Source organism: Mustela putorius, unplaced genomic scaffold (genome assembly GCF_011764305.1).
Source record: "Mustela putorius furo isolate JIRA1106 unplaced genomic scaffold, ASM1176430v1.1 tig00003858_pilon_pilon_pilon, whole genome shotgun sequence".
Taxonomy (NCBI): Eukaryota; Metazoa; Chordata; class Mammalia; order Carnivora; family Mustelidae; genus Mustela; species Mustela putorius.
The window spans coordinates 7,735,416-7,749,608 of record NW_025422010.1 but is presented as its reverse complement, the minus strand read 5'-3'; the positions used below and the strand labels follow the sequence as shown (position 1 = coordinate 7,749,608).

Sequence of the window (14,193 nt, the reverse complement as noted above, 5' to 3'; positions counted from 1 at the left end):
ACCCATAAATGATATTTGGGGGTGGTAATATGATTCCTAGTTTATAGAGATTTGTTGAATTACATCCTCACTTTATTGTTCTGTTTTTAATAACAATACAAGACCATTTGCTGCTTATTTGTGAGGCACATAGGTCATTTGCCAGAACTAAGAATTGTCTTCCTTGAGGCCTTTGTGATTACCATTCTCAAAGTAAGTGATTTCAATTAACTTCAGTTTGGCAGGTTCAAGTTCTGGCCAAAACCTCCGAATAAGAACATTTGGTAGTTGTGTCTCGTGTCAACTGTCCTGATAAAGTTTTTTTGTAATTTTTTCTTTGTAAATTTCATCTTTCAACTACCAAATCAATTACTTTTTTAAAATCAATGTCTCTGAAACTCACAACAAAGTGCAGTCATTAGAATGGAGCACAGTTCAGAAACAGATCTAGGGAAAGGGATGAACTAACTTGCTCTCATACACCAAGTGAGATCTGATGTGCTCCTTGCTCCTCCTGAAGCTCTTTCTACTAAAAGACATAGCTAAATTTCCTCATTATTGCTATCTTTTTCCAATTCTTATGATTTTCTAAAGGTATATATTTTTTCTCTGGAATACTTTAAAACAACCTGATCAAAATATGCTAACATAAGTCCACTCTGAAGAGCGAGGTGCACAGACTAGAAAGCTTCCGTTCAGGGAGGAATTACTTTTTTTTTTCTTTCCAAACTACCAGGTGTTACTTCTTCTCTAAATATTTTGTAATAACTAAGGTATCTAGACCATGGGCTACAGCATTATGAACCTAGATGGTTAACCATCTGGGATAATACTAGATGAGAGTGAAAAGAACTGTGTCAGTATGATGCCTCACAAAGGGCAGCCTCCACGTTCCTTGAACTGGCTCCTCATGGCCAAGGTGTGGCTGCCAATGCCTTCCCATTGCAACTCCATCGGGGACTTTGCATCGTTAACTGAAGCCAAGCACCCCAAAGTTTCAGTGCTTTGCACATTTCACTCTGACACAACTCATTAGAAGGCTCAAGGCCCTCAGCAATCAAAGAAGGAAGATAGATGCATGAAATCAGATTTACCAATTCTTCGTTTTCAAACTCCGAGTTATACTGTGCTGCCTCTTCCGTCCCTGGTTTCTGAACGATGTTTCTGCAGACGAGCCAGATGGTCAGACTCGCAATGAACATCCCAATATCAGGCACGAACACTCGGATCCCATTGCCAGCATCAGCTCCCTTTAGGCTATGGAGGGACAAGAAAAAGGGAGGGGGAGGAAATTTAGTTGTTTTTCTATTCCTATGGTGACACCCTCTCCAAATAGGTCTGTATCTCCTTAATGAATTTTTTAAAAAAAGCAATACTCAGTTTCTGCCTAGAAGATACAGGAAAGCGTTTCATCGACCTCAGAATCTTACGTAATCCGTTAAGATTCAGGAAGGCACCAGGATTTCACTGGAGTTTCAGAAATATTATAAAGACTCCTAAACCAATTCTCTAAAACACGCTAATGAACTGTATTGTTATTAAATAAGCCCGTGTGCAGTACAGAACAGATGTGGGGAATCTAACTGAAGCAGTTAAAAACTAGACCTATACCAGCAGCCAGGAGATATTTTACCTTAGAGGTAAATCAAAGCTGGAGGGAAAACAGAGAAGATGTTACAGCAATCCTTGAAGGGAGGCCCTCTTCATTATTTTGAATACGTAGTTGATTTTGTTTTCCATACTGTTCCAAGAAAGGCAGACCTAGTACACTTCTTCTTTTAATCTTGGAGAATGGACTGTGAACTTCGAATTGGAAGATTTGGGTTCAAGTGTAATAAGCCTGACACTGACAAGCAGCATTCCTCGGTGGAGGGGGGGGGCAGGTAGGGGGAGGCAAGGGTCCTTCCCATGGCCCTATGTTCCTCCTCCTCCATGCCAAAGAGATAACTACTCTTCGCCTTCCTCATCTCATTTAAGTCAAATGCAAGTGACTCAAGGTTTATAGAGATAAAAGCTTATTTAGGGACTACGCATATGCACGATCAGATATGGACTGGATTCATTTACATTGTGTATATTATGTATTTGGGCAAAAGCATAAAGTATAACACACAGCAAGACCCCCATTGCCTACCTAGATATAACCACTGTTAACATTTTGATAAATTCAAGCATTGTTAATAATATCTACCACTAACTGAGCAATTGCTCTGTGTTATAAGATTGGTACATATTATTCTTCCAACCAGTTACCATACAGAGTTAGGCATTATTATTTATCCTTCTTTTCATTAAAAAAACAAAACAAACAAAGAAAAACACACACACACACACACACAAAAACCGAACTTCAGCTCCAAAATGAAAAAGTATTTTCCTGAAATCACACAGATAGAGGAGAGTGAAGTATACTCAAGCTCCATTTAGATAAAAATTTTATGCTCTCCACCACTGTGTTCTCATGTATGTACCTGCCTGGCTTTCCTTTCCAAGCTTCCTCGGTGCCTTGACATGCATACCGAGAGTTTACAATGCTAAGCTCATACATCACCTATTGTTTTGAAAATAATTAGTTCATTTGCTGTATCACTAATATTTTTATTGCTCACTGATGATTTTTATTTTTTATTTTTTTTTAAGATTTTATTTATTTATTTGACAGACAGAGAGGCAGCGAGAGAGGGAACACAACCAAGGAGAGTGGGAGAGGGAGAAGCAGGCTTCCCACAGAGCAGGGAGCCTGATACGGGGCTCGATCTCAGGACCCCAGGATCATGACCTCAGCCGAAGGTAGACACTTAACGACTGAGACACCCAGGCGCCCCTCACTGATGATTTTTAAACATCACCAAGTTCATGATCGGACATCACATAACTATTCCACTATTGTGCAGCTAGAATGTTTTCATTTCTTTGTTACTATCATAATATGTAGAAGTTAAAACTTAATTACTTCAAGAATCTAGGAGAAAATCTTCAGACCAGTCTAATTTGCTTTTTTAAAAACTGGTCTGGAAGAGACCAAGCCCCACAGAAGCTTCACGTTCAGACATGGCTCTAAACCCTCCCGAACGGAGAAACAAGAAAGTGAGAAGAGATCCCTTTACCTCCTTAAATGAAACAAACGTGATTGTGTCAGAGGGATTAAAAAATTACAAATTCCATTCATTTGGAGTAAGAGGAAGAGAATTCAACTAAGAAAGTTGCATCGAAACGACACTTAGAACAATGAAATTTAATGATTGATTTTATCACCAAAGGTAGAAGTTTGTTGTATACTATTAAAAGTGATCAAACAAAGCAAACAAAAATTAGCATCATTACAGTGAGAAGAAAGAGGGGCTCCAGGAGACAGACCAGAGCACAAAAGCCAGGCTCTGGTAGGTGCTTGCTATGTGGGGCTAAGATCAGGAGAGCTGCTAGTCCTAATAGGTTATTAGAGCTCTTTCATGGGAAACAAATTGACTGCGGCATTGTATAAAAAGCACTAACCAAGCAGGGTTGAGGGCAAAAGAATTCTTCAAGGAAAGGTGTCAAGGACTCCAGCTGTGGCCTCAGCTGCTCCTTGCCCCATGGTACAGAGACCTAGGAAGCCCCAGCAAAGCCTTATGCCTTTCCCACCTGTGGACTGCATTAAGCTCCCAGTCTGCAAACAGTCTCTTTGAGGCAACAGACTCAGCTTTGTGTTTCTTGGTCCCAAAAGACACATTTCACAGCATACATATATTACGAGAGTAAATGAATGCTGTTTGCAAAAGCAATCACGCCGCTTGCTGTGATAGAATTTAGCTACTGGATCCAGGATTGAGCTGTGATCCCGATTTGCAATGAAATCATTCAGCCACAGAGGTGCTAACCTATTAACTACTACTCTTGGCTTGCTGATTTAACAAAGCCGTGCATTCATAATGCCACGACTGCAGAAACAAAGACACTTTTGAAGAATATAATGAAGAGCACGTCCAATGAACAGGTCACAGTCTAACTGATATAGCATTTGGGGATCGTTTTATCAATCAAGTTTCCTTCTTCACTGTTTAGATCAGTGTCTACTAAAGCACATTCATCAGAATGTCAGTCCTCAGAAATGCACTAAGTTAAACAAAATAAGGAAAAAATGAAAAAAAAAAGTCTTCAGTCAAATAAGAGTTAGAAAATCACAATGCATAGTACTATGGTAAAGAACCTGTGCAGTTCTATAGTAAAACAAGAATTTTGAGTTGATTTATGCCTCTGTTCCAAAATTTATTTGACCAAAAATCATTTCTTAAAATTTTTATCTGATGCCTATCACATTTTACTGAGCTAGTGTTCATGGAACCGGTCTTAGGAAATGTTGGGCTACAGTCTGCTTAATGGTCTAGTTTTTGATTGAAATGAATGGATAATTTGGAAACTATCCTAATGTGCAGCTAAGCCCTACAAGTTTGATGTTTACTAGGTCTCAATAACTTTTGAAGTCAGTGGAATCTCATTCCATTCTCTTATCCAGTCGTCCAACTATCCATCCATTAACTCACTAAGTCATTGAAATCATGAAGCTGGAAGGAACTACAAATAGTCCAGCTCTTTTCATCTGATAGATAGGAAACCAAAAAGGGAAAGGGCTAAATGGTTGGCCCAACTGCTCACCTAGGGGCAGAGTACTTCTACTCAAAGTCTTCTGATGAGTATAGACAACACTCACTGCTCCTGTCCTTACTCAGCCATCTTCCACCCACTTTAACAGGCTCCTTTGCCCACACTGCTCAGAAAACGCTCTTTCAAGGGTCCCAAATGATCTCCCTGCTACAAGGCCCAAATAGCCCATCCAATTCTCATCCTACCCCACCTCTGAACTGCACTTGACAAACAAGATCAGCCCTTTCTGTTCTCGAACCTATTCCTTGGTTTTCTTACCTTTCCCTTCTAGCTATTTAGATAGCTATGGATAACTGTGGATATTCCTGAAAACTTGCATTGTTTAGTGGGAAATCCCACTAAGAAGTACTGGGCTGGGGGTGCTGGGTGGCTCACAAGGGTAAGCCTCTGCCTTCAGCTCAGGTGATGATCTCAGGGTCCTGGGATCGAGCCCCACATTGGGCTCTCTGTTTGGAGGGGAGTCAGCTTCCCCCCCCCCTCTCTGCCTGCCTGCTTGTGATCTCTCACTCTCTCTTTCTGTCAAATAAATAAATAAAGTGTTTTTTTAAAAAAAAAAAAAAAGGTACTGGGCTGGGTTTTACCCATCGGACTCTTCTCCTCAAATATTGATGAGTCTGCAAGGTTCTACTCTTCACTTATTTTTCTTCTAATGCTACATGGTAAACCTGGGTGATTTACCTACCCCCCAGGCTCCCCAGGCACCAACATCATGACTTACAAATCTACACAGCCAGTCCAAACCTTTCCCCTGAGATATACCAACGGATACCCACTTTCCTACTAGATATGTCCACTTCTAAAGCTTTTAAAACTAAATGTTACCTTTATTCCAAAAGCTGTTCTTCCTAACCTTGAAAAGTGGTACTGTCATTAATCTAGAAACCAAGACAGAACCTGGACCCTGAAAAGCTGGAGGTTCTGTCTCCATAATATTTCTCTTGACGCCATTTTACCCCCACATCTCAGTTCTGCTCCTGGATTACTGCAGTAGCACCCTCATTATTTTGTCTCAGGTGGCCCCCTCTGCCAACAGGTCTCCATGTTACTACCAGAGTTTCATTTTTAGAAGCCTAAGGTTGACCATGTGCTGCCCACAGGAAAGGTCCATATTCCTGAGTATGGTATGCGAGGCCCTTGGTGTTCCAGGCCTGGTTGCCTTAACTCTTACTATGATTTCTTTGTACCTCAAATCCCATCCACCCTGAATATGCAAATGTTTTTCCCTGTGAGCTGTTGTGCAACCTTCTCCCTTAGCCAGCAATGCCCTTCCCCACATCTCCCCCGTGAAGCCCTTCCATCACCCTTCCTTGACCATGTCCTCCTTTAGAAGCCTGCCATACGTTGCACATACTTGATCATAAAATGTTTAATATTTTATGTCACTCAGTTATTTACCAGATGAGAGCTTCCTGTCAACTTCCTCTCTGCATCCAAGAACTATATATGTATGTATATATGTATGCTTTCTTTGTACGTGTGTGTGTGTGTGTGTGTATATAGAGAGAGAGATAGTATTTATTCTGCCAGCCCTTACTCTCTTCACACTGTCCCATATCTATATCTGTGTATAAAATTACGTACATATACGGATGTGTACATATATATATATATACACACATACATACATATATATGGGATAGTGTGAAAAGAGTAAGTGCTGGCAGAATAAATACTGTGTGTGTGTGTATATATGCATGTATGCGTGCATGTATACATGTGTACACGCATACATGCATATATACATAGGTGTATATACATATATATGAGTATGTGTATATACATATATGTGCACACACATACATATATGCATATGTATATATGCATACATGTATACATATGCACACATACATGTGTTACATACATATGTATGTACATATACATATATGTATATGATATATACACATGTATACACACACACACACACACATATATATATATAGGACAGTGTGAAGAGAGTAAGGGCTGGCAGAATAAATACTATCTCTAAATATTTACACTTTACTTTGTATAACAGTAGTTTGTGCAAAGTATTGGTGAAGAATTAGATGAGATATTTTAGTTCATTTAGATTGTTTCATTCAAGAAAAATAAAATACAAACCCAGACAGGAAGAAATGTTACTTTGTCTGGGAATAGCTAGAGATCAGGAGCTCATGATTAGTCTCAGTTACTTGAACACAAAGATGTAATTGACAAAACTGGAAAATATAAATCATGATATATATATAAATATCATATAATATATATACCACATATGTATGTGGTTTTGTTAAATACATACATTGGAGAAAACATTTGAAGAATAGGAGATATGGAGTGTATCTAATGAACGTTAAAAGGCTCAATTTGGCAGAATTCTTTATCCATTCATTCAAAAAATATTTATTACACCATCTCCAATGTACCAAGCACTGTCTTGGAAATTGATTGTTGGTTATAAAGGTATGTAAGGGAGATAAAGTCAAAAAGATGGGTTAAGGTTGGACCCAGCTGGGATTGGATTTTTGGCAAAGAATCCCATAGCCCAAACTGCTGAAGGATTTGGAGCAAAGGAGGAACATAATCACCAAGAAAACTGAGAGACTGTGATTTGGTTGTAGGAAGTGGGGCATGAAGGCAGTGTTTTCATGGTAATGTGAGGTGTAGTGCGGAGGCAATATTTCATGCTGGAAGCCACAGTAGGATTTGTGCTTGAGAGAGAAGTCATGGCTGAAGGGGTAAACTTGAGAGTTTCCTTCCATGTAAGTTGGCTAAAGTCAATAGAATAAATTAGATTGTCCAGGGACAGTGCATTGCATAGAGTAAATCTTTGGATAAGGTTCTTTGGTTCTTTGAACTAATTATAAGTGTACACCCAGAGCACTTAACAATAAATTACATTTTATTTCAAATAAATTCTACATTTGAAATCATACTAACCAGGTTTTGTGTTGAAGTCCTATTTTAATGAATTAATGAGTTAAATAGATAGATATTTCCCTATAAAATGTTACCCTAGGGTTCCAGGTATAAAACAGTTACATTTTTCATATATATATATGTGTGTGTGTGTGTGTATAATTTCATATTTATATATCATATAACATTTCAATATTTTAATTATAATATTTATATTTCATATAAAATGTCATATATATATAAGCTTATGCTAAACTGCTTAAAATGTCATGTTCTCTTAAACAGGCAAATATTTTCTTTCTAAACTTGCTGTAGTTGCATTGATCTTATTTGTTGAGCGTGATTATACTTCTTGAAGAGGCATTGGGGAAGCTGGAAATTGGGAATAACCTACATATCCTTCAAGAGGAAAATGAATAGATTAAATTAGTATACCCCCACAAAATAAAATAAATACTATAAATGAATAAAGTGGTGCAAAAGTATGTGTGATGGATCTAAATATGGATGTATCATCTCATAACCGTAATCTCATAACATAGTGGTATTGTAAATAATGCTGCAATGAACATAGAAGAAGAAGCAAAAGTACAGAATGTAGATCACTTAGGGATTTATGCATAAAATATGACATGAAGATGACAAACACTTATTTCTGGGAAGGGAAAAGGGATATAATAATCTACTGTATAAATACCAAAAATATTACTAATGTTCAAGTCCTTAAATTGGTTGAAAGCTAGTTGATAAGAACAAAAATGTATCTTTAATACTTCATATTATTTTGAAAAGTTGGAATAGTCATGCTGCTTAAAATTTCTTGTGTAGAACATATCTGAAAACCACGAAATCAATTATCTTGACTGGAAAAGACAATGACTTTTGTATTGAGGTAAAATTGGTATATAGCATATTAATTTCAGGTGTACGATATAATAATCAGTACTTGTACACACCACAAAGTGATCACCACAATAACTCTGGTTACTATCCGTCACCATACAGTTGATCCCCCTCTACCCTTGCTGACCACCCCCTAATCCCCTTCTGTTCTCTGAATCTCTGAGCTTCGTTTTATCTTGTTTGTTCATTTGTCTTCTTTGTTCATTTGTTCTGTTTTTTCAGATGCCATGTATAAGAGAAATCATATAGTATTTGTCTTTGTCTGATTTATTTCACTTGGCACAATATCCTCAAGGTCCATCTGTTTTGTCACCAATGGCAACATTTTCTTTTTTTTATAGCCGAATAGTATACCATCATGCGTGCATATCACATTTTCTTTATCCATTCATCTATCCATGGATAATTATGTTATTTCCATCTTTTTTTTGTTATTTCCATATCTTGACTATTGTAAATAATGCTGCAATGAACATAGTGGTGCATATATCTTTTCAAATTAGTGTTCTCATTTTCTTTGGATAAATACCCAAAATAAATACCCAAAATAAATCTAGCTATTCCAAAAGTGGAATAGCTAGATCTAGAACACATGGTAGGTCGATCTTTAGTTTTTTAAGGCACCTCCATATTTTTTTTTTTAGTGGCTGCACCAACAGTGTAAGAGGGGTTCCATTTCTCCACATCTTCACTGCTTGTTATTTCATGTCTTGTTGATAATAGCCATTCTAACAGGTGTGAGGTGGTATCTCTCTGTGGTTTTTATCAGCATTTCCCTGATAATTAGTAATGCTGACATCTTTTCATGTGCCTGTTGGCCATCTGTAAGTCTTCGTTTGGAAAAATGTCTGTTTAGATCCTATGACCATTTTTTAAAAATTGGATTGTTTAATCTTTTGTTATTGAGTTGTTTGAATTTTTTATATGTTTTGGATATCAGCCCTTATCAGGCATATGATTTGAAAATATTTTCTCCTGTTCAGTGTTGGCTTGTCATTTTGTTAATGTTTCCTTTGCTGTGCAGAAGATTTTTCAGTTTGATGAGATCCCACTTGTTTATTTTTGCTTTTGTTCTTCTGCTTTTGGAGTCAGATCTAAAAATTCAGCACTAAGATATGAGAAGCTTGTGGCCTATTTTTTTTTTTTTTCCCCTAGGAGTTTGATGGTTTCAAGGGATTAATTTTATTAATGTTTTATTAATGTTCTAATGACCATGATTATATTAGGTCTGACTCATTACTCAAATACAATCACCAGCCTTCCTGACAAGGTCCAGAGAAGTGAGGCATGTGGGTATTTCCAAGGGCAAATCAATTCATTTTTCCAAGTTTCCCAAGTTTCAGTTTTTTCATCTACAAAATGATTTCTCAGGGTCTAAAGTTCCATTTCAACTAGGAAAATCCACCATAAGGAGGCAGCAAAATTGAGATGGGACTGGGAAAGAAGAAAAATGCTGGAGTTTCAGGTATTGCTAAGAAAGAGCAACCAGGTGTAAATGCAACCACAGTCCTCTCTGGAAGTTCAAAAACAGTAATTGCATTTATGCAACTCTTTTTGGGAGGTAAGTCTTTTGGTTCAGAGTTAGTAGGAAGGTCAACTTCAATGGGATTCCAATAAATGATTAAAATAGCAAATGAACATTATTTAAATGAATGCAAACTATTAATTTGGTCTACCTAGTACTCTGGTGGCCTCTGAAGTTGACACACTGAAAGTCAGACTACTTTTGTTTTTCTTAAGCATAAGTACTCTGAATGAGGTCCATCAGTTGCTCAGATTTCATAAATCACCTTAAGAACAAAGTGAATGTATATCTAATTGTAAAACCTTAATGTCAGAGATAAAACTCTGGTTTCAACTGCTTCCCACGTGTCTTAAAAATATGTATGGAGGCTACCTTTTTATTGAATCTGTGACTTCACATAGCAAGTCACATAAGGAAGTATTAAATAGATTTCATGTAAGTGAAGAAAGATATAGATGAGTAAAACTTGAAGGAAATGTATCAAGTATTGAGAATCCCTTTCAATATTCAAATCAAGGGAGTCCACTGTTGTTAATGCATTGAAGAAGCCATGTAGCTCATTTCTATGAATTCAGAAAACTTTTCTGTCACTAAAAGAGCAATTGCTTGGCAATTTCTAATTATATTAAGGTATGAGCTAAGGCTGAATTTCCAGGATTTTTTTTTCTACATTTAGTGGCAGGATTCTTTTCACCTTGAAGGTGAAACACTACTTGAGTATTTTAATCCAGCTATTGTGAGAAGTTGCTCTTCTCCTTTGGAACACACACACTTCATTCTTATATAAAGTGTTTTGATGGCTTTTCACTTCTGTTATGAGGAAGAGGGTCAGTTAAGAGAGTCCTAAGGCTCTTGATTTGACAGAAGTTAAGAGAAGGAAGAAAAAGTGTTGGAAGACAGTCACATATTTGTCCCTATGTACTCGACTATTCAGGAGTGTGCAGGACCTGGTTGGTTCTAGGTCTGGGTTCAGTGGCTATTTATTACCAGCTTGAAATTGACCTCAGTGGGAGTATTTACATCATGGAAGTTGGCAAATGCTGTCAATAGGTACTTTCCCCCCAAAGAGTTGGTTGGAATGGAATATTACTCAGTCATAAAAAAGAATGAAATATTGCCATTTGCACAAGTGTGGATGGAGCTAGAAAATATTATGTTGAGTGAAATAAGTTAGACAGAGAAAGACAAATGCCATATGATTTCACTCATATGTGGAATTTAAGGAAAAAAAAAAACAGATGATCAAAGGGGGGAGGAGAAATAAACCAAGAAACAGACTCCTAACTAGAGAGAGCAAACTGATGGTTACCTGAGGGCAGTTAGGTGTGGTAGGATGGGCTAAATAGGTGATGGGGATTAGGGAGGGCAATTACTATGATGAGCACCAGGTATTGTATGGAAGGGTTGAATCTTAAATTGTACACCTGAAACTAACATTATACTGTATGTTAACTAACTGGAATTCTAATAAAAAACTTTTAAAAACATACTAGAACAAACAAAATACAAAATAAAATAAAACTCCAAAGCAGTAACAAAAGAAGGCACTTCTTTTACTATGTGTCTATCTTGGGCAAAATTCTAAAACATACCCTTAAACATCAAATCTAAAGTCCTCTACCTGATGTTTAAGGTTCCCTATCATAAAGCTTATTTCTGGTTCCTCCTAACCTTGTGATCTTCCTCTAGGGGCCTCACCATCCTATGACAAGGACAGAGTCCTTCCAACTTCTGGATCTTTGCTAACACAGTTTCCATTACTTGGAATTTCCAACCTCATCGTCTGCCCTTGTCCCCGTCAAAATTAATGTGTGTGCTCTTTCAAAATTGTGGCTAGAAACATGCCTGTAAATGATCATATATTCTATCCACTGGTCTCACTTCCTGTCAACTTCTTGAAGCACTGAAAGCTCCCTCCCGTGCCTCCTTTTTAGTGATTTTGTGACCATGACAAGGCTCTCACCAAGGAAAGGTCCTGGTGAAAGCCTCTCAGATATCCTTTCTTACTGCTAGTCAAAAATGATAAAATATTCAGCAAGCCAAGAACTTCCTCCAGCTGCCCCCTCTTCTGTGCTGGGGGAGTGGATATGTCCTGCCTCTTGGATTTGTCCCTTTCTTATTTTCTAGGCACTTACAAAAGATAGTCTGTCCTCCATCAACAATGCTAATTCCTACAGATCACTCTTGGGAGTCTCCACATCATTTATTCTTAAGAGAAAACTCCATCCTAACATTTATAAAAACAGAGCTGCACCACCTGGAGCCTATCCCAAAGTGACTTGCCTTCCAAGTTATAAACAAAGCATTGGTCATACTGTCCAGCTTGTGAGCTACCAGGGTCTGGTGGATGTGGGTTTATAAAAACAACATGAAAAACAAGCTGAAATCTCCCTGCTTAAGCGATGCTAGCAGTAAACACCAGGTGCCATCTCGGAGGTCCCCTCTTGCTTGAATTGCTGTGCTGAATAGCTTGAGAAAAAAATGAACTCAAATTAATTTTGTTAAAAAGAAATTAAGACACGCAATGGATCACTGTGACCAAGTAGCCCATTTATGCTTTTCATAAACACTTGATCTGAAAAAAAAAAAAAAAAAAAAAAAAAAGGCAAGAGGCTTTGTGTCACTATTGGAAGTGAACACAGAATAAAGAAAACAGCATGAACTTTGGACTTCAAGACCTTGAAGTGAACCCTATCCCTGCTAATTTAATTCAACAAATATGTATGAGTATGTATCAGGTCACAGGCATTTGGCCAGGTCCTAGGCTGTCCGTGCCGAGAAAGATAAGAGTCCCAGCCTGCAGCAAGGTCTTGTATAGTAAGAAGGGCCGGCAGGAGGCAAATAAATTCCTGCCGGTGGGGAAAGGCAACAGTAGGCCTGTGTGCAGGTATCAGTCAATTGACTCTCTTTGTCAAGGATGCAATAGGAAATCTCCCTCAGCTGACCAAGTCTGAGATGGGTTTTGAAGGAACTCTGAACTAGTAATGGTGTGTCTGGGAAATTACAAACAAAAGGACTTTGTTGTGATTTACAAGATGAGGATGAATGGTGGGAGACAGCCTTGAAAGGGAATGGGGTCCATGCCAAGGATGACCTTGAATGACATTTGGACATGCAAATGCAAGATGCCAAGGCATTGGAAGAGGTATTGGTCGATATTTATAAGCCACTTGATTTTATGTGCACATATGCAAGTTCTTTAACTTCTCAGTTTCCTACATTATAAAAGAAGAAAATATCACTTCACCCATAAGGGTGTGACAATAATCAGATGTTTGCTGTGCCCCAATTACCCAGCTCCCCACCAGGCAAATTTTGGACGAGTGTTAGAAGCTGCACTTGGGAGCGGTCAGAGCAGTGGGCTGGGATGAAAAGGAACCAGTGTTCATTCTTATTCAAGTGTGTGAGTTTGGAAAGGGAGAAAACTCAACATCCAGCCCCAGGCAGCCACCAGAGACTAAATCCAGGATCTGAAGAGAATCTTAAAGGAGACAGAATGGGTCAATACAGGAAGCAGTCTGAGGGACTGAGAAGAGGGTCATACCATCTACGTGCCTGCACACACAGCATGCAAATGTGGTTAAATCAAGCAAGCAGAAGCGTAGTCTAGGTACAAGAGGGTGAGCTGATGTGCTCTGTGTATTTGTGTGGGATGAATCAGGACCAGATATGGAGACCATGTATCTCCATCTGCGTCACCGCCTCCCTCTACACCACTGAGGACTTCTCCCATATAAGGACTGTCCTGCATTACCACCATGCATTTTTCCCCTGTGGACACCCATGTTGACTCGCTACCATCCAGTGTCAGACTCCGTTCTTATTCCTCCACCTCTGGGGCCAGGAGTGTGCAGTGCGTTTAGCTGTCATGTCTACTCAGTTTCCTTCCATCTGGTCAACTTCTCAGTCCGTCATTCTTAGTTTTTCATGCTCTTGGAGGTGAATGAGTACAGTCTTCCTTATGTAGGATGATCCTCAACCTGGCTCATGCTTCTTACGAAGAGCACCATGGAAATGATGCTGTCCTGCCATTCCAACACATCCCACCTGAATTATTTGGCTGGGGGCTATTGCCCTTTTATCCCCTTTGTATTCGACTCATATTTTGTGGGCAGATATTCCAAAATTAAAATCATCCTGGTCCTTGTCAGACCTCCATCTACCTACCTCAGACATCATCAACTCCTACCAGGACCCACTACCATCATGGCGGCTGCCAAAGCTGGCCAGTTGGGCCTGTCGTTATT

General features: G+C 38.6%; 1 protein-coding gene across 4 annotated transcripts in view; it reads right to left on the bottom strand.

Moving 5' to 3' along the window:
- Nucleotides 1-14,193, bottom strand: part of PIEZO2 (piezo type mechanosensitive ion channel component 2) — a 455,796-nt gene that overhangs the window by 194,991 nt on the left and 246,612 nt on the right. For all 4 annotated transcript variants that reach the window (XM_045065366.1, XM_004742696.3, XM_013051380.2 and 1 more), the window contains exon 5: nt 1,074-1,236. In XM_045065366.1, the coding sequence (XP_044921301.1) occupies nt 1,074-1,236 (163 nt within the window). The remainder of the gene's footprint in view (nt 1-1,073; nt 1,237-14,193) is intronic.